The sequence below is a fragment of the Salarias fasciatus genome, chromosome 13 (genome assembly GCF_902148845.1).
Source record: "Salarias fasciatus chromosome 13, fSalaFa1.1, whole genome shotgun sequence".
In the NCBI taxonomy this organism is placed as follows: domain Eukaryota; kingdom Metazoa; phylum Chordata; class Actinopteri; order Blenniiformes; family Blenniidae; genus Salarias; species Salarias fasciatus.
Window position 1 is genome coordinate 19,716,633 of NC_043757.1, and position 26,442 is coordinate 19,743,074.

Sequence of the window (26,442 nt, forward strand, 5' to 3'; positions counted from 1 at the left end):
TCAAACATCAAACAAGCATTAAATAATTACAAGGAAAGCCATTCTTCTTACTTGTGCTTTTGGATGTCTTTGACACCGTTTTTCAAGTTTCCCAGTCTTTCAGAAGGATTATCCCTACGCAGAAAAAAAAAAACAAAAAAAAACATATGAGTCAGCATTCAGAGCATTTAAAGAAATTACTGTCAGTTGATTTGCTTGAGGCATCAAACCTACCTGCATAGCTTTTTGATTAGGTTGGCAGCATTTTTGGTAATTTTCTTTGGGAATTCAATCATGTCAATGCCTCTCAGGATGATGTTGTAGGTTTTCATAGGATCCGGGCCAGAGAATGGAGGACTGCAAAACAGAGGCCAAGGTATTAATTTCAAGTGGAAAAAAAACAAAAAAACCCTCCAAATTAAACATTGCAAAGTAGCAAATGAATCAATGCAGGGAACCCATGATGAATTCCTTTCACAGACATGCTAAGGCTTGTGTGTACCTGCCAGTCAGGAGCTCAAACATGAGGATTCCTAGAGACCAGTAGTCGGCTGAGATGTCGTGGCCCTTGTTCAGGATGATCTCCGGTGCTACATACTCTGGTGTCCCACAGAAAGTCCACGTCTTCTTCCCAAAGCCAATTTTCTTGGCAAAACCAAAATCCACCTGGGAAAAAAAAGGAAGCGCTGATATTCAGAATTTTGCTCAAGTTGATCTCATTTGAGTGGCTTCTGGTGTGGCGTTTAGAATTCTAAAGAGAGACTGGATATTTACTTCAATGAGTATAAAATGAAGATAAAACATGATTTCCTACCAGCTTAGCATAACCCCTGTGGTCCAATATAAGGTTCTCTGGTTTAAGGTCTCTGTAGATGATGCCTTTGGAATGCAGGTAAGCAAAAGCCTCCACCACACAGGCTGTGTAGAACCTGGTGGTCGAGTCCTCAAATGAACCCCTGGAAACACACATTAAAAAAAAATCAATCAGTAAAGATGGAGTGAGCAGCATGCCAAGCCAAAGGTTAGTGGTTCGATGTCCCATCTCACCAAAGTGTGTTTCTGCAAAACACTGAATTTATAAGTTGCTCTTAATAGCAGTCAAGTAGCTTGTACAGTGTGTGAATGTGTGTTAATGAGACTCATAATGTTAAGTGCAGTGAATATAAACTCTATTCAACCGGTAACTGATAATTGAAATAACTGTTTTGCTTTGCCATATTTTTCTTACACGAACACATCTTTTCTAATCAGATTGGGAAAAATTCTCATTAAAGATTTTATTGTGGGTTTAAATTTACCATGTATGCTCTTCAGTTTATGAGGATTTCAGTGAATCACTTCAGTTTATTCGAATGACACGTGCCAAAATAAATAAAACAAAACAGGTTTTTTTTTATATAATCTTGTACTGTACCGGTCCCGAAGTATGGTCCACAGTTCTCCTCCTAAACACGCCTCCATCAACATGTACAGGTACTTGCTGTCCTTGAAGGTTCGATAAAGTCTGAAAACACAACAAAGGATACAGTGACGCAAAACTGTTTTGCATGTAAATGAAAAAAAATATTGAATAAATAATCAGTAATGTCTATGTGCTCTGTACATTAAAAAACATCACACAGGATTTTTTACATTTAAGTCAGAGGGCACATTTGGAAAGGTCAATTTGTGTTCCATTCTTTCTCCTGCAGACAAACTCATAACAGCTTGAGTCATATTTGAACATTTTTGGAAAACAAGAAAAAAAAAACACAGAGACAAAAATGCCTTAGTTAGATGAGCTAAATCATTTTGGACTGCAACAAATGTTCTGATGGGCTGAGGACAGAGGCAACAAGGCAGGGTGACCAGTGATTTAGCAAATTATGCCATGACTCTAATGAAATGGTATTTTCTATAAACCTTGCTCAAGCCCCTATCAGCACACCTTCATGCTTTACAGCTGGCGCTGCACAGTCGCTGCTGTCTTGGCCTAGCCCTGAAGCTGGACCCCCATTTGATCCAAGCAAATATGTTTTAGTTTCATCTCAGCAAGGATTGTGCTGCCAAGACATGGCATCTTTCTTTTTATGACGTTTGGCAAAGTTTTATCTCACAGATTTGTGCGATTCTGTCAGCAAGGGTTTTCTTCTCGGACCTCATTAGTAGCAGCAATGTCCTTCAAAGCGTCAGTACAGTCACCGAAGAACCATTTTTTAATGATTAAACCTTGTTTAAAGTCAGAGGCAATTAAACAACAGCAAATCATGTCTGGCGTCATTTATCAAGCATGCCTTCCAAACCGTCTGTTATTGGTGGCAAGAATTTACCCAGACCACATCACTCCAGGTGAAACTGGCTGACGTTCAGTGGCCTGCCGATACTTGCGAGCTGACTCCTGTCTTTTAAAGAAATTTGTGGTGTTAATTGCCTTTCCTAAATAACTATGTTCAGTTTTAAATTGCGAGCGCAGTCACTTTTATTACAGTGCTCGCAGGTAAAGTGACACTGATTGCACCGAGGTTAGTTTGAGATGCTCATTCTGAGAGCGGCGTGTCTGTTTCATGTTACGTGCAGAACCATCAAATGCAGACCGCGGCTTGAAAAAAATAAAAAGTATTGAGAGCAACTGTGTGCACAGTTTTGTTGATTGAGGCAGAAACCTTTTATCAATAACAGCAAGCTCCGCCAGGACACCAGAGTAAACAGACCCGGGTCATTTTGGCATGTCAGTAATAATGCACTGGTCCTCCAGGCCTGTGGCGTCTACAGTAAATCACTGATTTAGCCTTTTAAGGAAGCTGTTCTGGGGGTTTACCGAACAATGAAGTCCGAGTGGGCCTCTTGCATGATGAGTTTTTCTGAACGAATGTGCTCCTGCTGCCTCGTGTCGACTATGTGTCGCTTCTTCAGGATCTTCATGGCGAAGGTTTTGTTTTCGTCACTCTTGAGTTGAACCTACATTGACAAGAAAGGGGAAAAAAAAAAAAATCAGCTGCACTGGGCCAACTGCACACGAACACTTCAAAATGTCTGTGAAAAGAAGTGTGTTGTTCGTGAGAGACTGGGAAAGCAAATACCAGCTCAACCCGTCCAAAGCCGCCAACTCCCAGGGTGTCGATGATGTTGAAGTCGGCGAGGTTGAGATTGAAGAAAAACGCGTTTTCCGCTTCATACCTTTGGTGCCAGGAAAAGGGAAGAAAAGAAATAAAGTGGAAATAGGATTAGGAGATAAGAAGAAGGAAGAAAGAACATTTAATCCACTTTCAACAACCTAAGACAATGTATCCGCCTCTCCTTGAGCTCATTTGTTTGGAAATCTTAGCGGATTTAACCCATAATAATCTATTAGGGATGTTATTGAGGAAGTGCTGTGTATTAATATGAACACAAGAACAGGATGTGTTTCGGTTTAGTCTGCTGACAAATTACTCTGACCTCTGTTTGATCACAGAGTGACTAAGTGTCCCCAGCTTGTCCGCATTCTTGATCGGGAAGGCCAGAGATTGGATGTCTATCACACAAGCTGCGCGCTGCTCATTTGGCTCTGAAGACAAGCTTTGGCTCTGCTACTGAACGCTACTACATGCCACTGCTGACCTGCTCATGCTGGCACCGGAGATTGTTTCCACGTGTCCATCGCTTATCCCCAGATACCCCGTGTCTTCTCTGGTTATTGTTTGATCCAAACAGAGTTTCATCAGCTCAGTCTCCGGATCAGTGGGCTTAAGACAGATCTGAGCCTGGATAGGCCTTTCTGGGTCACTCGGAACAACAGTCCGCTGCCTCAGTGAGGCCTTTTCTCTCTTAAAAATAGTATAGATGCTTGTGAGACGACAGATGTTTATCAAAAAATCCCCACACAGAGGGAGGCTTGAAGAGATAAACTGCTACTCTTTCTTCAATTCCTAAATTTAGTATTGTTCGCTTCATGAGCTGTGCTCCCAAGTTTGCTTAAAATCACAAATGAAATGATTTTCTGTAAATCATCTCTGGCTCTTTTCATATGTGGGAAGAGCATTTTTAGATCAGCACAGAGCTCGCCAGAAGAGTTAAACCTTCTGGTCCAGCAGCATGCCAGTGGGAATCGTGGCGGCACGTGTTGGCAGGTTCGCCGAGCGCGGCGTTTCTCAGAAAATCCACAGGTTGCCAGGACACTCATCGTTTATTTGTGTATATGTAGGCAAGTGAGATTTATGGGTGATCCTTTCATCTTTCTCTCCCCTCCCTTCATCTGGAAACCAGCCCAGAAAACCCTGACACATGCCCAAATGATCTCTGCTTAAGAAAAGGACAGGAGAGGAATACGGTGTGCGTTAATCGCTGCGCATGAGGTGGGATTATTTCTATGTTCAAGGTGACCAGTGGAGTTTGGAGGCCAGAAGACATGCGCAAGATTCTTGTATGAAGTTTGGCCTCCGTTGTGGAGAAGTTAATGCTGCTCAGACACACAGGGATCAGGATAGTTTTTCCAGTAATAGCAAGATTTGGCCAGGAGATGGCAGCACAGTTCCTTCATAAATAACATTAGGTGACCATCAAAAGCTTTTGCAAGAAAAATCCTTGACACAAGTCAAAAACAAAATAAATTCTCTGCATTAGGGCTGTAATGAAGGAACACTGTGCATTCATTCTGTACAAAAGATGCTTCTTATTGAGGTGAATGACTCTGACAACCTTGAACGGTTCAATTTCACAACAATAAATTGCTATGGAAGTGTTTTATTCAGGAAAAAAGACAATCCATCTATGTCTCAACCAAGGGCACGGCGGCTCTGAGAGAAGTGATGAACGGTGGAGACATTAACTAAAGCAGAAATGAATGAAGATGCAGGCGTTTGTTCAGATGGGGAGAAAACCACGCTTGTTTGTGGACCACAGCTGAGGCATGAGACGCTGGAAACCGGAATACGATCCTAACAGTGTTGATCCAGTGAGAGTGGGACCCTACATCCACCTTAAATAGATGTCTGAGCCACGACCTTGAATGAAAACAAACTCAGAGCTCAGCTGCATCGAACACTGTAACGTGATCCCGGTCAGTAACACAAACCCACGCATTTCAAGGTCTCTGAGATGACATTGTACTGACATTACTTTTTTAGTGCTATCTGGTGAATGCACAACGAGCCCGGCGATGCAGGCTGTTCCCGAGCAGGGCAAGTAGCCCCCGGTGGCTGATAATCTGTATCAATGAGCAGATGAGCTCATAGCGATGATGCAATCCTCTTGCATCTAAGTGTGTGTGAGCGCATAGATGATTAAGTGTGTGTATGACTCTGTGTGTACGTTTCTCCAGCTCTCCTCAGTCCGGGCTGCCTCAAGGGAGCCGAGAGATGAGAAGAAAGCACTTCTAACCTCAAAGCTGACTCTCCTTAAATACCGCTTTTATTTATGAGTAATTCCCACTTATTGAATTTCTACATTTGCTCAACAGACAGTGGATACACTGAGTCACACGGGGTCATTTTTTCTCATCAATCTTCAGTCATAAAAGGTTGGTTTTTTTTTTTTCTTCTCTCCACTGAATTACTGATCAACATGAGTGCAAGATTAATGTGAAAATGGCAGATTGAAAGGGCAGTTAGAATGATTTCGACACAATGAGAAAACAGTCAAAGCGGCTCGGCAGAAGGACAAATTCAATTTGAGCACAAATATTGTGACGGTCTTCACCATTTTATGCTACAAGGGAACTAAGCTTCAAGAAATCACATCCTATGGTGTGTTGAAAATGTTGCACATGGAGAAAAATGTGTTTGTATATCACCTGCAGATTCTCACCTTGCCACCAAATACACACGATAGTAGTTTCTGAGCATGAGGGAACAGTGAAATAGATATATTTGCTCCCCTATGTGAAGCATGAAGCTCCTTCCACAGGAAGTAGCTCCGGCTTAATGAAAAACAACAAATGCGTACGGCACATGACGGGGAGGTAGAGTTTGAAGAAAGGACCTGTCAGCCTCACAGAGAGCAGCTGCCGTTTGCTGTGTAGTTACGCCACTGCTGAAATGTGCTTATCTGCTGTGACCAATTAGAGACGGTTTCCGTCGCCGTGGGATCCTGAGTCAGGCTTTCCTCGCCATGAAACAAATGCGCTCCGCTGGGCGGGGCGACGACACGGTACGCGGCATGGAAAGCTACCTTAATCAGAGTGAAAAAAGGCTTTGATGAGGCAGATTTGAGGGAGCAAGGGGGAATGAGTGGCTCTATTTTCAAGTTGTGTTGAGAACAAGGCTGATGACAAGGTGACTAATGATAGTCCTGCAAACGTATAATTTGGATGAATTTGCATAAAATAAGACTTGTTTCCCTGAAATCTGAGTGATGGGAAGAATCGGAGTGGCGTATTCACACCTCGTCTGTCTGTCATCAGTCCTGTTGAAGGGGCATTATCACCACACACACCACAGACATGAGCTGGTAGGGGCCTGCGAACGCTGCTGGGTAATCTCTGGTGAGGTGTACTAGTTTGTTGGTGCAAAACTTTTCGCCTGTCAGCTTAATCTGAAACTGCTTCACCCTCTTTTTAAAAAAAATGTTTTCTGCTCTACACTAAAGCTTTTGCTTGCTCTTGTGGAACTGGTGGGGTTTTTTTTTTCCTCTCTCTCGACATGGTGATAGAATGTTGAGGTGTGAGATGACTGTGCTGTCGCTGTATATAAATACAACATAACAGAATTGAATCAGACAACTGTTTAAGTCCATGGAATATATTGAAAGTGGGCTGCAGCCTGAGGAATGCAGTTCTCTCAAACACATTCTTTAATAGATAAGATTTTCATACGTGAACACCAGGCCTTAATAACTTGGCCTGCACTCCACTATCTTGACGGTTTAAGAAGTTATCTAATCCCATTGTGATATGCAGCAATAGCTCTGCCCATGTTGGAATGTATGTAAAGGTGCTACACATAAAAATTATAAAATAAGAGCACATAGTGCACTTTAAAAGGACTTTGACTACTTTAACCCTGAAGCTCAATGAGAAATGACGAAGGAACCTTTGACTTACAGAAAGCCACATAAACAAATGCATTTTTTCCATGTATGTGATGTTACATAAACCCATAGAACAAATGTAACCAGGTAAATATTTGAGTGATTTTATGCTTTTTGTCACGTCCAGCCAGTCTGGCCAAACTCCTCTGAACTCTGGTGTGATCCTTGTCCAGAAAAGCGTCACTCACTGGAAACTTTCCATTTTTCGGGCTGGTTGTTTGCGACAGCCACCCCAAAACATACTGCCGAGTGATCGGAAAAAAATCACAGATATCTGCGTTGTGGCGCAGTTGAGCAGATGTACTTACATTGTGGCCACTGAGTTTAGCCACTGGTGTGCTAACAGTCAGGCATGGTGTCTGGCAGAGCCGTAAGAGACTGAACTCTGTCCCCATTCCCCTGGGACTGTGTTCCCGACTTGCAAAAGATGACTGGCACTCTGAGCAATCAGCCACGAACCCAAAACACTGGACAGAAGTGGAGTCCGCTTCGTCGCTCACCTCCTCTATCTGCATATTACCGAATCTGCGCCCTCGCCCTCTCGCTCGCTGCGATATGTCATTACTGGGCTCTTGTTTCTCCTCACCTTGACTCACCACATAGCAGCGAGCGTGCGAGGTATCAGATTGTGGCATGAGATAAGTGAATGAACCCAAAGATGAACGCCTCCCTGCCAAACGTTCCCTGCACCTCCCATGGCGCTGCTGTCGTTTCCATAGACACGATGAATAGAGTACATATTAATTCCTCCAGAAATAGAGACGAGGGTCATACCCTCTGCTTTCAACTTTGTCACCCGGGTATTGTTTGTTATGTAACAGACCTAAAGGCTGGCTGGAAGCATATGTATTCATCCAGCGCCCAATAATAATATAGTTTGAGCTAATTGAGAGCAAAGATCGAAAAAAAGCACATTAAAAGGGTGAATGAAATAGGTCAGCACTAATGATTAAAAGGTAAGATATATTGGCACATTACTGATTCAAATGAATTCAAGCTGAATGAATATTTGTATTGGACTTACTTGGCTTTGGCATCAGCATCCTCATGGCCTTTACTGGACACGTCCTCCAATCCTCCGATCAGGTGCTTGAATGAACTGAAACACAGGCAGGAAATGTTAAAACCGCAAGTGATTAAAATATCTCGCAGGTGTTTTTATTTCTTTAAAAAAGAAACTAAAAAAACTCAACAGAAAAAAAAAAAAAGTAACTTATTCTCCTGTGCAGTATGTATTGAAGGAACAGCTTATGGTTCGAGGGAACGAAGCAGTTTGTACACTGCGGGCGATTCGCGGAAGAAGCTGGTGCAATGTATGACCAGACTGTCATAAAAAAATGCTGCCAGTCCCGAATTAAATATTCATCAGTCTGCTTTTAGAGAAGAGACTCCCGAAAAAAAAAAAATCACAGATGAGAAGACAGATGAGAAGACAGAGCTACCCCGCAGAGGTGTAAAACAGTGTGGTGGCAGATGGTGGGTGAGTGGGAATTTTCCAGAGAAAAGCAGAGACTCTGCATAAATTTTTCAGTGAATGAGTTACAGAAGAAAAACACACTGTGCTAAGTGATAAAGGAAACACTTGATATTATGTGAGTCATCATTAAGCTTAAAATCCCCGCGATTGTTTTGTGCTTTTAGTGAAGTCGCTGAAGTTATTTTGCTGGCTTAAGTAGAGCAATAATGTCCTTTTTTTACTGCCTTAATATTCAAAATTAACACTTGAAATCACAAATTCTCATTAGTGTGACTATTGAGAGTGTGGCGCTTAAGGAATGGTAATGATGACAGGCTACCTTGCAGGATAATAGGGGGGAAAACAAAACGTGTGCGCACGCTGAAATCAAATCTTCCACGCTTGCTCTCATGGGGATATCGGGTACATGAAAAACAACACCCGTACTTTAGCTTATTTCATTTAAGTATGGCTGCCTATGCGAAAAGACTTCCAACAATGTGAGAACAACAAGCTGAGGCAGTTTTCATGCAAATCTCATCAAGCTATCAGGCAGGAGATGCAATGCAACTGATGCTTTTTCCTCCTGTTGAGACGATAAAGCCTGATAGCGGGGACTGTTCCTGAATCCAGCTTCTCTTTAAATGTTTGCTTACAGTGTTTTGCACCGACTCCCTGCCGATTTCGTTTATTCCCTCTCTCTTTCCTGTGGCTCGTGCAATTATCCTCATCTCACCTCTTGAGCGGCGCAGCTTCGTTCTGAAGCATCACACACGCGTGGATGTGCACAAAAATGGAGAAACCTAATGATAAATAACAGATGTTCAAGAGCGCCCCGCACCAGAACCGATCTGGGGAGGTGACAAACACACCAACATGTACGCAGGCGCGCACGCACACACACACACACACATAGAGGTCTAACTTTGTGGGCTGTGACTGCATTAGCTGGCTGCATGACAGGCAGCGGTAATCACCTGCGCCGGATGACTCACTCACTATCCCTTCTGCTGCCTCTGAAGAAGGCTACTTTGCGCCTGCTGTGTTCCCCGAGGCCAAAGGGAGGCCCTGAGTAAGACGATCCCATTTCTTCACCGCGCTCAGCCCCGCTGTTTCACTATTTTCAACACCTGACTTAATGCTGGAGCCCGAGCCGCGCACAGTCTGTATCCTTCTTATAAAGTTTGTCGCTTCCAGGTATCATAAGAAGGAGATCCTTCCCACACACGCATTATGCCGATTGCAATAAACATGGTTATGTTACCCTGATGAAAATCGCACACAGCTCCGGGAAGGAACGGCGCGAAACGACGAAGGATTCCTGCATGAAGTCAAATTTCTTTTCGAGTCGGAATTAAAACACATTTTTCACCTGGCTGACTGAATTCATTTCACAGAGCCAGTCCAGGTCTCATGAGTTCCTTTTATTGTATCTGCAGCTGGAAAACATTTGCATAAGAATGAGACGAGGGCTCCGCTGGATCAAACAGGCGCTTTAGGAGATGGTGTGATAACCTTTTATAGTGTTTGAAACTCCTAAATCTACTAAGCTGCTATTTAAAGTAAGAGTACGTAACAAAGGCTGACTGCCGGTCCCTGCAAACACCAAGAGATAGGGTTGAGATAAGACCGCTTGAGTTGCAGAATTTGTGAAATCTGCACAAACTCTGTATAACCCAGAGTTCGTCTGTGTGCAGAATTTGCACTCCAGTTGTATTTTTCCTGTTTTCCTTTTGTTCAGGCTCTGAGAAGGGACTCCACATTTCAAGGGATGAACGTGTCCCTCTGAGTTAACTGCGCCGGAATCTGACAGCCCGATTTCTCCCGAGTCGATGACAAAGCTAAAACCAAGACAACTCTGGAATGAGTTTAACTGTTTGATGCTGTTTTCATACTCACTCTCGATCGATGACTAGACAGGTGACCGCCTCCGCCGCGATCACGCTGGCGGTCCTGACGTCCTCCCTGGAGGGAAATGAACACACAGCATAATCAGGCACAACAGCAAAATTAAAACATTTGATGTGGTGATCACACACCGCTGAACCATTAATAAATCAAATTAACCATTTTGAACGCTTCATAAGAGTCGCGGTGACGGGCGCAGTGAGAAGTTAACACTCAGTCATGTCTTGTTCAGCTCGGTTCTCGCCGTACGTGGAGCTGACAGACAATGAGGGCATTATTATCAACAGGCGGCACACATCACGGCGGGATTGTCATTACTCTTTATTGTATTTGACGTCAAGTTCGTCTTCCTCTGAGGACGGCGCTTCTTCAGAGGAGTCGCCCCAGTCGCACGAATCCTCTGAGTCCGTTTCCCAGGAATCCATCCTTCACCGTGAAGAGATTTCCAGTCCCACAGAGATAAGCTCTGACTGCGACGGAATCAGCGCACTGCCCAGGGCAGCCCTCCAACAAAAGACACCTCGGTAGTACTACTGTATAAGTCTCCAATCCAGGCAAAGCGTCATCCACCTCAACGCAGAAGAAAATACAACTGAAAAACAGGAAATTCCTCCAGGGATGTCCCATAAGCAGATGATTTTATCGCTGTTCTTTCTGGAGAATATAACTTGATGATGAAATTGTAATCCCGACGGAAAGAAGATCAAAAGCAAAAAATAGACTTCGACTGATATTCAGAAAGCAATTACTCACTTTAACTGAAGAGCTAATCGTGACTGAGAGTCACTGTCTGCCTCTGCTCTGAACTCCGGGACTGGTCGAAACCTATTTCAATGAACTGAGGTGACAATTCCTACTCCAGCAGTGTCGACTCCCTCTGCCCTCACCCGTCCAAAACCACACATGAGTCCAGCCCCAAACATCCCGTCTGACACACACACACACACACACACACACACACACACACACACACACACACACACAGACGCACACTCCTGTAGAGTACAACTTGAATTATTCTAATATCAGAAAGCCAATAGAGACGAATGGTTTCACAAATGATGATTTGATTTTGACCTCACCAGCGTGATATCTTCCAATAACGATTTCAGTTTCCACAGATACAGATCCACGTGCACACGATCATGCAGATCGGCAGGGACGTATACACACACGTAACCAGAAGAGTAGAAATGATGCAGGAGTGCACGCACACACACACACACACACACACACACACACACACACACACACACACACACACACACACACACACAACTCTGCATGTGTGAGAAACAAATGAAACACAAGCAGCTGAGGACTGAGGCTCCTTGCATACTGTGTTTCACTCACCTCACTCCTGATAAGCTGCTACGAACGGCATCAACGTTCTGAACACAATACTCTGGCAAACGCTGCTCCACCTGTTCCTCTCTTTCCCCACAGCAGTGTTCGACACCATTTACACACTGACAGCAATAAAACCCACTTCAGTGAGTGAAAAACTATTATTACATATTTGCATAGACACTGTTTTTTTTCCCCTTTTTTCTCAATAAATTCAGGCAAACTATTACAAATGCTTTTCCAGATAGATTTTACACCCTATTTGTAAGAGGCAGAGACTCATTCATCCACCACACACACTTGTTTTCACACAGTTGCAACGATAATGACTACATCAACACCCCAAAAGTGTTACACGACTCGTTTCTTATTAGGCCGTGTTTATTTCCCTCCACTATCCATGGTGATACAACAGAACTACGCAACACTTTGGGATGCCCTGAAACACCAGTTATGTAAGCATGAATCACCCGGAGAGACCCCTCAAGGGTGTCATCTCTGCTACACCTGTTTGTGGCTGTGAGACTGTAGTCGAGGAAAACAACTTGGGGTGCCATGGTATCACAATCCTCAAACAATGTCTGTCGGCGTGAATCATTCGTACACTTGCTGACTCCGAGTCCTTCACTCGGCTCTAAGATGGCTGCACGCTTGTTCAGTAGAAAGAAACGCACTGGAAGCAGCTGCACGGAGTGTCTGGCGTGCCCTTTGGACGGACGCGGGGGTCTGCGGTGTTGATTTCCGGGAGATGGTCGCAGCGCACTTGATAATTAGACGGTGATCTAATGTCCCTGGAAGGAGGTTATGAAAATAAGGCATGCTGGGAAGCGGAGAGTTCGGCTGTAGCCAGGGGCTGCAAGGAATCGAGTAAAGCTGGGGTCAGAACGGGGGCAAGAATAAGAGGGGGCTGCGGGACCATAACAAGTGGTTTGTGCTTCAGGTCTGCTTACAGAGATGTATTCAGGTGGGTCAAGGGCATTTCCAAAGGAAACTCAGAGGCTCTCCAGACAGCTGGAACAAATAAACACCTCCGTGGTTGTTTACAATCTGGGTGATTCTGAAAACTTTTAACTCTTTCTTCAACCGTGTTTTTAAGGTTTTAACATGGTATATGTCTCATTGCATTTACTAACTCAGTGGTTCCCAAACTGGGGTCTGGCCTCCTCTGAGGATTACAAAATTAGATTTTCACAAACCAAAGAAAGCCATAAGATACTTTGCAGAATAAAGAGACGCCCCGGGAAAGTGCGTAATGCTTTTATTTTAAATACCCCTGCTATTTTATGCCCATAACCGTGGTTTAGGACATAATATGTTTAATTTTTGGGCTAATTCAGAGATTTACAGCCTTTTTTTGTAATCATATGGTTGGTCTCTCAGATATAAAATTTACTCGCTATTCAAGTTTTTCATCTTCTCTCAAGTTTTTTTTGGATTGTTCTGTTTTGGCTGGTGTTTTTATGTACAAATTCTCAAGCTTAATGTCGTTTCTCTGTCATCAGTGCTGAGTCCAGCCCTCTGTACCTTGACTGTAATCACCTGCATGTCTTTAACTTCATGCTACCTGCTGCCTTTATTCAGTATTTGCAGTCTTTGCTCGTGTCAGTTGTCAGTTTGTGGCGTGATTATCGTGCACTTGTCACGTTTCTTCTGTCCCATGCTTAATGATACATGACGGTCACGGGTTTCTTTTTTGTCCCGGCTTCTTAATAAAATTCATCAGTCTTGCTCCAAAAAAAAATAACATGTTTGTGTGGAGAGACATTGGATACGCTAAGTTTGAAGTTTCCCTTTGTGGGTTGTTTTATGTAAAAACACTAGTTTATTGGCTGATGCCTTACTTGTATTTTGAGTTTTCTCTTTTTGCTTTGTTCAGGGGTGTTTTTTTGTGTTGTTCTTTCTTTTGTAGGGTAAAAAAGGCAAGGCCTTGTTTTGCTGCATTCATTTTGGCACAACTGCGACGTCCCTTCCTCCCACACATTGTTTGTAAACCTTTTTGTATTCCTTTGTGTTTTGCGTTCATGCACCGCAGTTCCATTTTATGTCGACACAAAATAAAACTTGTTTGTTCTTCTATCACAACCACTTTGTCTTGTCTTCACTCATCCATTGAGTTGCGTTGGTCCCAGTTTTCAATCAGGGAATGTAGCAGTCTCTTTCACTTTTGACACATTGAAGAATAAGTTATGCCTTTTTTTTTTTTTCATGGACTTCCTTGTATTTTATATTATCCCTTCCTTCCATTTCAGACCTGACCTCCTTCTCAATCTGATTGTCGACTCACCCTGCTTTTTTTTTTTTAATGCTTAAAAGTAGTTCAAGTACATACAATGTGGGCCCTATGAAAGAACAAATTCAGTCCAGCAACACATTTAAAATGGTTTGGCTCAGGAGAAAAGTTTTGGAATCCAACTGTTTCCTCCAGCATTGTAATATTAGAGATTTTTTTTTTTTTTACTTCAGCTGAGACTTATCTGAACTTCTTCTCCGATGTGAAGTTGTGAAGCTGTGAAGTCTTTCCACATCAACAAAAGATTGAAATGTTCCTTTCAATCAGTTTAAATTGTCAAAAAAAAAAAAAAAAAAAAAAAAAAAAAAACTTCACAAGGAAAGACATGTTGAAAATCACCACTTTCACATCGCACATTTTTTAAGACGGCTCCCTGGACAGTTCAGTAAAAACCTTCAAGTACCTCAGCGAACAGCTTTGTGAGTGTTCGTTCAGCTTTTTTCTATTAAGCTGGAATTGTGTTGTTTCACAGAGAACTACACAGCGAACCCACCTTCCCAATCATATCAAACTTTTTTTTTTTTTTTTTTTTACATTCACAAAAAAATGTTTCTCTAATTTTCGAGGCAGTCACTTTCAGTTTATGAAAAATAACTGGAACGCAAAATCATTTCAAACAAATCATTCCCTGATGTGTTATAGTTCATGAATAATAGAATAATAAACATGTCCAAGCCTGGCAAGCTTAAGATTAAAGATGATGTGGTATTTCTTATAAGTTTAAGCTCAGCATAAACACACGAATGCTTTTAACTCAGCGCCTCTCGGTTTCCCATGTACAGAAATGCTTTTTTCCTCCTTGCCATAAAAATAGGTATTTTGAGAAAAAGTGTTTGTGTTTTTTATGTCACTGCGTCAAATCTCTTCTTGGAGCAGTCTGCCAACTGGGTTCCTACTGATGACATTTTTTTGTTGTTTTTGTTGTTTTTTTTTTTTTTTAATTTAAAGCTCTGTAACTGTTTCCACCCCTGATTTCTGAGCCACTCTTCTTAGTTTCCGACACCCAAAATAAGATTCTGGGCCTGTGGGAAACTCTGCAGTCCCTATTCATAATTGTATTGCCATACAACAATGGCAGATGTTTCCAAAATAAAATATGCATCATGGGATTTTCTTTGATAAAGTACTTCTCAAAGTCTCAAAAAAGCTCACTTGTCTCTCTCTTTTTTTTTTTCTTTGCTGTTGTGGAACAGAGGCTAGCAGACTTTTTCAGTGTCGTCACTTCAGACTTTCCTATGGAGGCTGAAAGCACTATGACCTCTCTCACCAAAAAGCCTTTAAAAATAAACTGAGTTATTTCCCAGGTTTACCTTTGACACTATGTTTGTCAACTGTGAACTTGTGAAGAATCGTATATAGGATCCGGTTGCCACAGAGTATTCCAAAGTTTAGCACCTTCAAGTGAGAGCAAAAATGCCCCAAGTTTGCTTCTAAAGTTTGGCACGGGGTACCTGTAGGGAAATTTGCAAGTCCTCCCAGTGCATTAATGAGTTTTCTTGAGATATCCTGGTTTATTACCACAAATGTGCCTCTGGGAGTAAATGTTAGTGTGTAAGTGTGTGTGACTGTCTCTCTGTAATAGGCTGCACTCTCCTAGTTAATAGCAAATAGCAGAAATTTGGGGTGAGGCCATTTAAAGTGAAAGTATGGCTTTAGAAATCATTGAGTGAATACGGCCGAGTTCAGCCCAAGTTCTGCTTTATTACTCTGGCGCTGCAGGCAGAACCGTTCAAAAAAGGTGTGAATTCTGGCTCAGCGCTTCAGCGCAACGCCATCCAGAAGCAGGCAGCGCTGTTAAATAAAAGACAGTATGTGCAAATAGGCAGACCAGAGCAGGGTAACAGGAGTCATCCTGGGAGCAGTGTGGTGGCAAAACTATGCATTCTTCTTTCAAGTGTAAGTGCAGACATTTGAAGTAAAAAAAAAAAAAAAAAAACCAAAAGTAGAAAAACACTGGTTCATTTCACTAAAGTTAAAGTTGAAAGTACTCGCTCCAGCTGAAGAATAAAGTGAAAAATAGCCTTTTGAAGGACAATTCCAGCGGGCTCTTGTGTCCTCTGAGTCAAGAACTTCACACGTTTCTCTTCAATAGGGACATGGGTGGCGCGAGTGTGGCTGTGAATCAGCTCTACAGCCGGGTTATCAGCTTCATGTGTCTACATTTCAATAAAAAACGGTCCCAGTGCCAGACGTCACACTTGATGAGCGTCTTTTCTCCGTGTTCCAGTCAAAGAATCATCAGTTTAATACCAGACACGTCCTTTATGCCATTCTTCTTCTGTCATTTATGAACTGTTGATGGTTACACAAGAGGACAGTCTTTTCAATGTATGAAACAGTGAGGTATGAATGAATGAATGAATGAATGAATGAATGAATGAATGAATGTATTAGTTTAAAAAATGTTTGCATTTTTTTCATCTAAATCTTTTCTATCCAATTTCAGTTTGAACTTTCCCTTGTCATTGTTTTCATTTTCCATTAGCATATATTTAATATTCTGTTTTGATGATTTTTAATCATTAGCTTGGTTTTCAATCATTGTTCAATTTCGATAATAGCCATCAGTCCATGTTTTATTGTTTTAATAATTTAACTGATTGTTTTCTTGTTTCAAAATGATTTGTGTTCTTATCACCGTGCCAATTATACCCAAAGAAAAATTAATCTTATTAACACCATGGATGGATGGATGGATGGATGGGAGGGCGGGTGGAGGGACGTCAACCGTACACAGCTGGGAAAAACTCACCATCATCTATAATCCAGCTGCCTTCAATGTGAACCGTTTTGTTGAGGTTTACTAGGTGGATTTCAGTCCGGATCAGTCTGGACTACAAACTACATCTGGTTCAGTTCATCTTCGTTTTCTTATGCTGCTGCAACGTGGCTCTGAAGGTGTTCTGTCTCGGACACCAGTCGGGTTCCTACCGATGACATTCACTCAGATTTTTGTGTAAAATTTAAAGCCAACAGTACCTCATGTCTCTGAACTAAACCCCACACCCACACACACACACACACACACACACACACACACAGCGATAAGGAGGAAGGACAGGTCAGAACACACTGAATCCAGACGGTTCACACTCCACACTGACAGACAGGGAGAATGTGACATTGGTTATTCCCAAACAACACACTCACTGCCTGGAAGAACATCTTTTCCTGGAACATCAGTCCACTGAGACGAGGCACGCATAAATATATACTGTAGCAGTCATTCGGGGCTCTGCATACACAAACCCTTCGCAGGAAACATGTAACCTGATATCTTAATGGTCACACAACGCGCAGCAACACTCACAGGAGCTGCTACAAACCATTAAAGCTGTCTGGAGGACAGACTTTGATTTGTAAATATGTTGTCCTCACTGATCAAAGGCGACGTCTTCAGATGGACAGAGTAGCCTTTGAGTCGGGGGGAACTATTGTGTTTCATGAGCAAGAACATACACGGTTAACTCCTAATTATCCAGAAGAGCCCTCTGATCAAAAGCCTACTTCGAAGATATTCTGCATCGCCGTCGTTTGAATTTGCGACACATGCTTGACCATCAAAGGTGTATTTGAAAAAGCTTCTCACACTCAAGATACTTCAAAACAAAAGCCGTTTATTATTACACTTCAAGACAATAGCATGTAGAGACCGAGGTGGGAAGAGCACTTTGTATCACAAAAGAAACGGTTTTCTCGATTAAACAAAGCATGTGAGAGTTTGAAAGGAGCCCGGAAACCAGCCTCGAATGCAAAAGTTATTCTGGGAAACACTACAAACAAATTGGCATTTCCACTTAAATCCTAATATATCATGTATTAATATCAGGGTTCTGCTCGAAAGGGCTTTTGTAGAGAGTCAGCTTGGACTTGTACTTTCTACAGCACTCTCAGGAAATAACTGCATTAATGTAGCTTTTCAAAAAGCCGAGCTGAGATCCGTGATCATTATAAATTTGTGCTTTTTAGTCTTGCTCTCAGTCCTCAAACAGCATGGTATTACACTTCATTACTGTCAGCAAAACCCCATCCCACACACACACGTACACACACACACACACTGATAGCGAAGCCTTCCATACATCACACACCCCCAGTGCATTTCAATGCCCCCTCATTGTCTATGTATCATCCTCATCAGCTTTGACGCTTGGTGGAAACCCTCCCATCTGCAATCTGTTGCATTGACACCACTTGAAAAATGAGGCCTGTTTCTTTTGGAAACAAAAAAAAAAAAAAGATAGCTTAGTGTGTTTTTGACAGCGCAGTGCATGGGAGTTATTGATGTCTAGTGGTTGCTGCTCTGGTTCATGCCTTTTAAAGTTCTGAGTTACTCAGTTAGTTCGTTTTGTCTCTCTCACTTGGCAGCCACAAGGTGGCGACATCTCCATTTTTTGAAATGATCCCACTGTCTTCCCGTGTGCACGCTCACGTGACTGTACATTTTATCAGTTTTTGAGTGACCCCTGGCAGATCCAACACACTTAAGGCTATTTTTTGCCTCCACAGTCTCTCTGTTTGAATAATACATCGGGCAGGGAGGCACACAGTCATGACAAGACAGAACAAACAGCAGGATAAAAATATCACTTCAGGGTTCTTGGTCTTTGATGCCACAAGCTATATAAAATATTTTTATAACACTCAAGAGTTCTTAGAGTCAAAGTATTTCAGTGCTTGGATGTTACTGGGTGTGAGCAGCCGAAGTGAATCGTCTGCTGGCTGTAATATATACAGCACGCTTGCTTAAAACCAGCCGCGGTTTCACAGCTTACAGCAGCCTGCTGGCACAGACTCTCAGAACAGAGCTGTGCCATGCAGAGGACTGGATAGGCTCGCTTTATGTTGGCTCATATCATCTGTCTGCTCTGGTACAACATGCTTGTTATTAACAGCAATCAATCCTTTGCATTACTTGTGAAGAGATGGCGAGTGGGGGAACATTCATTGACAGAATCAAGGGCAGCAGGAAGATGTCCTTGGTGCCACAAAGCTCTGGCAAATATGAACGTGTACAATGAGTGAAGGACAAAAGTAGCCAAGGAGTGTAGATAGTATTGTCTAAATGAGACGTGTTTTCAAGCTCTGGGCAATCGACTCCCGAACACCAAACTCCAGTCACAATAAGTGACTTCTCCCCTGGAGTCAGTGTGACACCAACGTGTGAAAAACAGCACAGACGAGCTGTCACTTAGTGGAGTGGTGAGGGATCTCCGCCGTCACATGGGCATAAACGCTGTATTTTGTTTTTTTGTTTTTTTCCAGGGCTCTTGATTTGAGGGAGAGAGAGAAGGATAGATCGCTGTAAATGTGTGCACGGTTATTTGTAGATTTTGCAAAAAAAAAAAAATGCTGGAGGTAAAAAACAAAGCTGCTTCCTCAGATAGTTGTGCTGTTTATCCAGATAAGAATCTGATTACAAAACCAATCATCTGAACCCATGGAAATGAATGTTCAGATGGAAGAAACAACTCACATTAAAAAAAATAACACCAAGGCATGGATTTCTGAGTCTTCAACTTTTTGGATTTCTCTCACTTAAAATAAGAGTCCCGTCAAACAGAGAATTAATTTCATTCCATATCTTGAACTTGCCCCAGCAAATCAAGTAAAATAATGTGAGCGAACCCAAACATTTAGCAAGTCACCACAGCTGTCAAGAAGTGTGGGAGCTTGAAAGAAACACAGAGATGAGAAGGGCCGGAGGCAGTGTGAGAGAGTCACATGTTAACACGATAAGAGGGGATGTAAAAGACAAGTGTGAGTGGAAATAAGAGGGAAAGCAGAAAAAGAATGGAGGACATAAGATATAAACTGAAAGAGACAGAGTTATTAGGAGCAATCTTACCCTTGAAGTGCTTTCTCCCCAAACCAGTCTCCTTTTCCGAGGCTGCGGAGGTAGACAGGCTCTCCGTTGGGCAGGTCTTCTCGAGTCACGTTGACCTGGCAGAACGAGGAGAATCAGGAGAGTGTGACACGAGGAAAATGGAACAGAAAGCGAAGACTGACTAATAAGAGCACGGAGATGAGTGGAAATATTTAATTTACACGTCATTCCTTGAATGTGATGAGTCAATAACGACGAAGCCACGACTTAATCAGCGCGTTAGAAAGGAAGGAGAAGAGCCGCTCTGACGGATGAGCATGTGCACGTTAGGAACAGGCGACTGTCACCCCTGTGCTGGATGTGGGAGGCTCCGCTGACCACTTCATTAGTGACATGACGTGTGAGTAATGGAGCTCCGCCGGGCCTGTCGACTTCACAAATAAAACTGATGGCTCTTGAGTAGATTCTGGACGGAGGTGAAGGAAAACGATCATTACGCCTCACGACAGGCTGCATATTTGTCCATTAGTCGGTCCTGCATGGGTGCAGCAGCAGCGTGTCCAGCTGCAGCGACTCTTTTCACCCGAGCGACAGTGTAATTATTCGAGCTCTCATGTGACAAAAAAGTTAAAGAAGAAAGTGGCAGAAGTGTAGAAGAGAGAGAGGACCAAAGGGAAGGTTTTGTGCAAGTAGTGTGAAGCCGAAATCTGTCCTGCAGGCACGGCGCACTGTCTGAAGTGACGAAAGAGACAAAGTGAGAGATGTGGAAATAAGCGAGTGGAGAGCTGAGATAAGGTCAGGGGTTTGTGCCTTTGTGTGTCTGTGAAAGTGTTCTCGTCTGCAGGGTGGCTGAGCTGACCTGCTGCTGTACGGTGAATCCCTTCTAGATCAATAGAGAACAGAAGACAGAAAGCGAAGTGTATTCTCCTCTTGTACATAATAATATTCATCCACCGAGTCTGTGGAAATTGTTGTGAATATGCCAAATTTGAACATTTCTTTTCACCTTTTTTCCACCTGTCATGATATGTGGGCGTTTCGATTCCATCGAGACAAAATCTGGTGTGATTGCTCTGCAGCTCCCTTGAGCTGCAGGTCTGGTGGGGTCCTACTGAAGAGCGAACGCAGCACGGACCAAAGACGTGTGAACAAAGCAGACAGAGTGTGTGACAGCCGTCACAACCGCCGACGTTTCCCTGCTGATCTCTCAGGTGGTATTAAAAAAACACCAACACTACAATACCGTGAGCGCATTCAGCACAGCACACAGCATTGTTATCGTAATTAAAACACTTTGGAATAATATACATCAATAAAACAACAGCCATGGTTTCTGTTTACAGCTTCTGGTTTGATGCATAAAGAATGTTTGAGTGAATACAAAGCGGGTTCCGCTTTTGTTTCATTTTATCTTTTTTGGTCTGAATTATGGTGCAGATGAAGTCACATTCCGGTAACAAAGGCAGAGCCTGAGATGTAGAGGGCGAAAACCAAACACGAAGAGGCAGAGGTGAGAGAAAAAGCGTGAAATAGACTGGAGACCCGCACTAGAAAATGGACAGTAGGAGGAAAATGAAGATGAAGATAAAGAGGAGAGAAAATGAGGGGGAAGAGTCGCTAAAATCAGGGATGCAAAACCAGCTGTACGGCGTCGGAGCGAGACAGGAGGACCGCGCTCGGGGCCAAAGTCAGCATTGATTATCAAGGTGAAATCAAAGTGACTCCACTCTCATTTTTTAGATGCTCCTTTTTGGCTGTCGGGAGAGATGATGAAAGAGGTGGCATTTCTGTCAGTCTCTCCGTCTATTTCATGATGATGGATGACAGCCAAGTCCCACCCAAAAACACCTCTCGCTTGCTCCGGAGATACGGATATCTCCTGCTGCGCAGCACACGGAGATGTGCATTGAGACGTCAGGGATGGCTATTCTGGCAGGAAGCTAGAGGCTCTTCACTCACCTTCCCTTTACTGATGATGAAGAAGGTGTCTCCTCTTGCCCCTTGCCTGATGATGTATTCTCCATCTTCATAATGCGTCTGTGGAAGAGAAGAGCAGAGAGGAGATATTAGCCGGCCTCTTTGTAATTGTTTTGTCTCCTTGCTTTTTATTTGAGGTGAGACAATCCCACCGGAGACGAGAAGCACTCCTCAGAGGAGGTGAAACCAAATTGGGTGCCGTGAAATAAATCACAGTTTTTGAGTTCAAACTGTACGCAGCGATCTGCAGCCTTCCTGCTAAGACTGCCTGCTCGTGCGACCTTGAATACAAAAAAAGCAGGTAGAGAATATGAATGAATGAATGCTGCTGCGATCGCATATGAAGGCATGTCACAGTGCGTTTCGCTCGGAGCTAAATTAATATAGGAAGTCCGTCCGTCAGTCAATTTTCCATATCAGTAATCCCTATTCAGGCTGGAGTGCCGGATCACATGCTGACATGCAGCGACTGAATAGGCCGTGGTTTGGACTGGCTGCCTGTCGAAACCAAGGCTGACACACGTACAGCGGGAGAAGATAACAGTCCTGTTCATATTCAAGCCTTGTGTTGAAAATAACCTTGTGCAAGATGCATTTGCTCCAAAGACAGTTTTATATAGGGTAAGGTAAAGTCATTTGTGAGGGATGATATAACAATAAAATGTAAAAAGAAAAAAAACCGGGCCACTGAAAGAAAAAAAAACCTGAATATAACCTCATGTTATGATCCTGAAAAGCACAGCACAAAATGTCACTGACAAACTTTCCTCAGGAGCAAACATTAATGTTTATATTTTCCAAGCAAAATACGCCAAACGCTGCACTTCAAAATCACAAGTTCTGATGTCAAAGGGCTCCTTTTTATTATTTATTTCTTTTTTTGAATCTTCAGTAGTTTCCACATCGCAGCTGGCATTTGCAGCATTTATATTCCTACAATGCTTCACCAAGGAAAGCAGCCTTACATCTCACAATATGCACTGTAAACACTGTATGCTGTGCGTCATTCAAAGGCAGAGTTTTCATTTAACAGTCGCTGTTTTCTTCACTTTAGTCAGTATTTATTTATTTATATACCATCAGACTTTTCTCTCTCAAGCATGCCTTTAAGAGACAGAAAAAGACTTGCTAGGCCTCACTAATCAAAAATCAATCACAGTCCTCAAGGATCCAATAAAGCAAAGGGCAAGAAAGAAGAGGACATCGCTCATTTGATCATAATCCCAATCCCATCAATTCCCCAAACCCCTGCCGATGCAATCGCAACCTCAGATTCAACTTTGAAAATCTGAGAAAACACTGATGACCTGATCTAGTAATATAATAATAAGCACCAACACAATGTTTCAGGCACACACAGGCTCTCTCTCTCTCACACACACACACACACACACACACACACACACACACACACACACACACACACACACACACACGCACACACACACACACACACACACACACACACACACACAGGCACGCGCTGCTCTCATGAATATGAAACATCGACCATGGCGCACCAGATTGTGAAACACTGGGAGGAGAACATGCTAATAAATGAATGTACAACAAACAACATGATTTAGTTCATATAAAAGCGTCGGTGTTCATTACTATCACTTGTGAGAAAATGGTGCAGAAAGGCTGCTGTTATTGATACTTTTGTTTCTACACTTCATTATCATCCGATGTCTTCAGTTTTGTCTTTTTAGCTAATGATCTCCAAGATTGCATTCTTGTTCTTCAAATTTTGTTTTCTATCCTTTTTTTTTTTTTTTGCTGCCAAATTCAGATTTATTTTCGGGGAGGCTCCAACATGTTGCATAACTTCCTCCACCAACACTTCCAAATCCACATTTTTGTGTTCGTTGGCAGCTGATCCATCCATGATGGAGCAAACATGGAAGCGACGTGGTTTAAAGCAGACCATCCTAGTGCAGAAAGGGTCTAAAGCCCATAAAAAAATGCTCCTTTTGTGTGTCATTTCACTCATGATGCTATGTTTAGTACATCACCAGAAAACATCATACAACTTGCATCCATAAAAAATGATGAGGAAAACACAGATAGCTACAATTGTACCTGTACCTGTTCTACTTCCAACAGAGGAGAAAATGTCTGAGCACTTAGCCACTGCCATCTATTGACTTTTGATGAACTTCAGAACCAAGAGGGAAGCTTATATAAAAAACTACAATTTGATTTCCAAAAAAAGGAGGAAAATTGCCCTCAAATCATCAACATTGTACTCCACTCAAAGAAGCTCTGTGATATTAGAAGTTGACTTTAAAAAACATTACCTCTAAATCAAAAACAAACATATTTCCAGGAGGTTGTTCAACATGGTTCATCGTGTCTAAAATCAAATATTTCTCAATCTATGCTACAGAACCAACAGACTAATAAAAACTCATCTCTCCATCCATCTATCTTCTATATTGCTTTATATAATTCTATATCAGAGGTGACTTGAGCTGATCCCATCAGACTGTCGGTGATTTCATTCAGAAATTATCTTTGTGTTTTCGGGCCTTTTGGGCGTCTGTGAAGCACTTTGAGCTATAATGCTGTCTAAAGAAAGAAGCATTACTTGATTTATTGAGCGAGAAAGTAGGAATGACTTTCTTAATATTGCACATCATTGCTGCGCTTGTGTTTATTTTTGCTGTTTTATGATGATCCCGTTCTGTATTAATTGAGCCCATTCGGTATTTGGCAAGGTGACTGTGCATTACGGCGTGCATGCTAATGTTTTGTTTGCTGTCTGAATTCTGTTTATGCACATCACCCACCTCAGCTAATAAAAGTCTGTCCGTGTGGTTCAAATTGAAGATTCACAATTACAGCCTTATTCAGTTCTTTCATAAAAGTGTCGCCAATACAGCATTTAGGGTTGAAATTCTAATTATATGAGGTGGTGAAGTATTTGGTACAAGCCATTTTCCCATTAGCGTACTCAAAACTATTTTCATAAGTACATGTTAAATACAACCCAGTTCCATAACATTTGAATAAATGAGATCAAAACATGATGAAAGTTTTATATTATGAATTTCTGTTCTAAATTTTTGGTTTTGTATGAGGTTAATAAAACATTATCCCTTGGTGAGGGTGAAATAATGACCCAGAGGAGTGAACATGATCCATCAACAGTCAAATTCCAACAAGCATGCTCACTTCCCTCTTGTTCATTCTCAGAAACCAGCTCATATGAGCCATAATAACATTTCTAATAATATATATAAACTTTACAATAAACTACCTCTTTTCTCCAAAACTTAAAAAGTTCAGTTTTTCCAGAATTCTTTATTGATTTTAAAGAAAATGTTTGAACAACCTTTGGGAGTGACAATGCAAAACTATTTGCTTGAGCACATTATACTAGAAATAAACAAACATATAAAAATTTAAAACTGAAACAAGCCTTCATCCACGCTCAGGCTCTCTTCTCTCACTGTAATAAAGGGAAGTGAATGTATGGCTGTCTGTGTAGGGATCAGGCTGAGTTCCCCTGCAGCATCGCTGTGCTTCAGATGCCACAGGACAACAAGGAGCTTACCTCTTCCAGGACATCGGCGAGTTTACTCAGAATGTCTTCCTGCAGGCCGTGGAACGAGGGGACACTGCAGGATGGAGACATGCAGAAAAGCTTTCAGGCGGGCAGATCGGTTCATATTTCATACATGAATACACAGATGAAGTGTGTTGTGTTTGTCAGAGCAAGGCCAGATTACACATTCCCACAATCCAGTTCAAGAAAAAAATCACTTAAAAAAAAACCCTTTATCGGTGTCGGTTGGTGTCAAATTGGATAGAATAGAAAAGAATTAAATATAAATACTTTATCAACGCTTGGGGGAAACTACTGAAATTGCATGTAGACTCACAAAGGATTAACACAAAGTCAAACTAATAACTGGACGAAAAACAAATCCATCGCTTTCCAACATACACATAAAACCCAAAGTCATAAACACAGAACTGTGAAAACTGTGATTTCTCTGGACTGATGAAAGATAAACTTGCATGACCGCTGTGCCAGTAGACATGTTTTCTACAAGACAATCAAGCCAACTGCGAAACACGGCGCTCGAAATGTTGTGATCTGGCGTTGCTTGATTTGCCTCGGGGACTGGACAGCTTGCAGACATTGATTCAACCATGAATTTCGCCTAATTTCAAACAGTACTTGAAGATATTGCGTGGCCATCTGTCTGCAAGCTGAAATGGTACCACAAGAGGACTTAGTGTGATAATGATCAATGATCAGCAATATCAGTCAATGCATAAAGCCAAAGTCATAAAGCCCAGATTTTAAGAGGTAGGGACACTGGGAATATGTGTAAAAATGGCTATCAATTTAAAGTACTTTGAATATAAAGGAAGGGAACATTTGCATAAAGCTCATTTCACTCTGAAGGAAAGTTATGCATTATATATGTATGTATATATGTATGTACAATAAAATATATATTTGTTGAAATAAGAGTCAAACTGTTGAGAATCAGAATGAAGCTGTCGTCAAATCATTTAACTGAGACGAGCTCACATTTCCTCACGACTGTTTTAGTGATTACTGAAACCGTTGACTAAACTGGAAGAAGACGGGCTCTCTGATGAGAGGAAAAGAAACACGCAACAGCAACCCGCATGATCAATAACTTCCTATAGGAG

General features: G+C 42.2%; 1 protein-coding gene across 2 annotated transcripts in view; it reads right to left on the reverse strand.

Moving 5' to 3' along the window:
- The window catches only part of LOC115398987 (cGMP-dependent protein kinase 1), a 91,412-nt gene that overhangs the window by 2,303 nt on the left and 62,667 nt on the right, over positions 1-26,442 (reverse strand). For both annotated transcript variants that reach the window (XM_030106078.1, XM_030106077.1), the window contains exons 5-16: positions 25,328-25,391; positions 21,751-21,828; positions 19,813-19,907; positions 10,319-10,384; positions 7,988-8,062; positions 3,039-3,135; positions 2,777-2,916; positions 1,394-1,483; positions 794-935; positions 482-645; positions 214-336; positions 52-114 (exon numbers count right to left, since the gene is read on the reverse strand). In XM_030106078.1, coding sequence (XP_029961938.1) covers positions 52-114; positions 214-336; positions 482-645; positions 794-935; positions 1,394-1,483; positions 2,777-2,916; positions 3,039-3,135; positions 7,988-8,062; positions 10,319-10,384; positions 19,813-19,907; positions 21,751-21,828; positions 25,328-25,391 — 1,197 coding nt within the window. The remainder of the gene's footprint in view (positions 1-51; positions 115-213; positions 337-481; positions 646-793; positions 936-1,393; positions 1,484-2,776; positions 2,917-3,038; positions 3,136-7,987; positions 8,063-10,318; positions 10,385-19,812; positions 19,908-21,750; positions 21,829-25,327; positions 25,392-26,442) is intronic.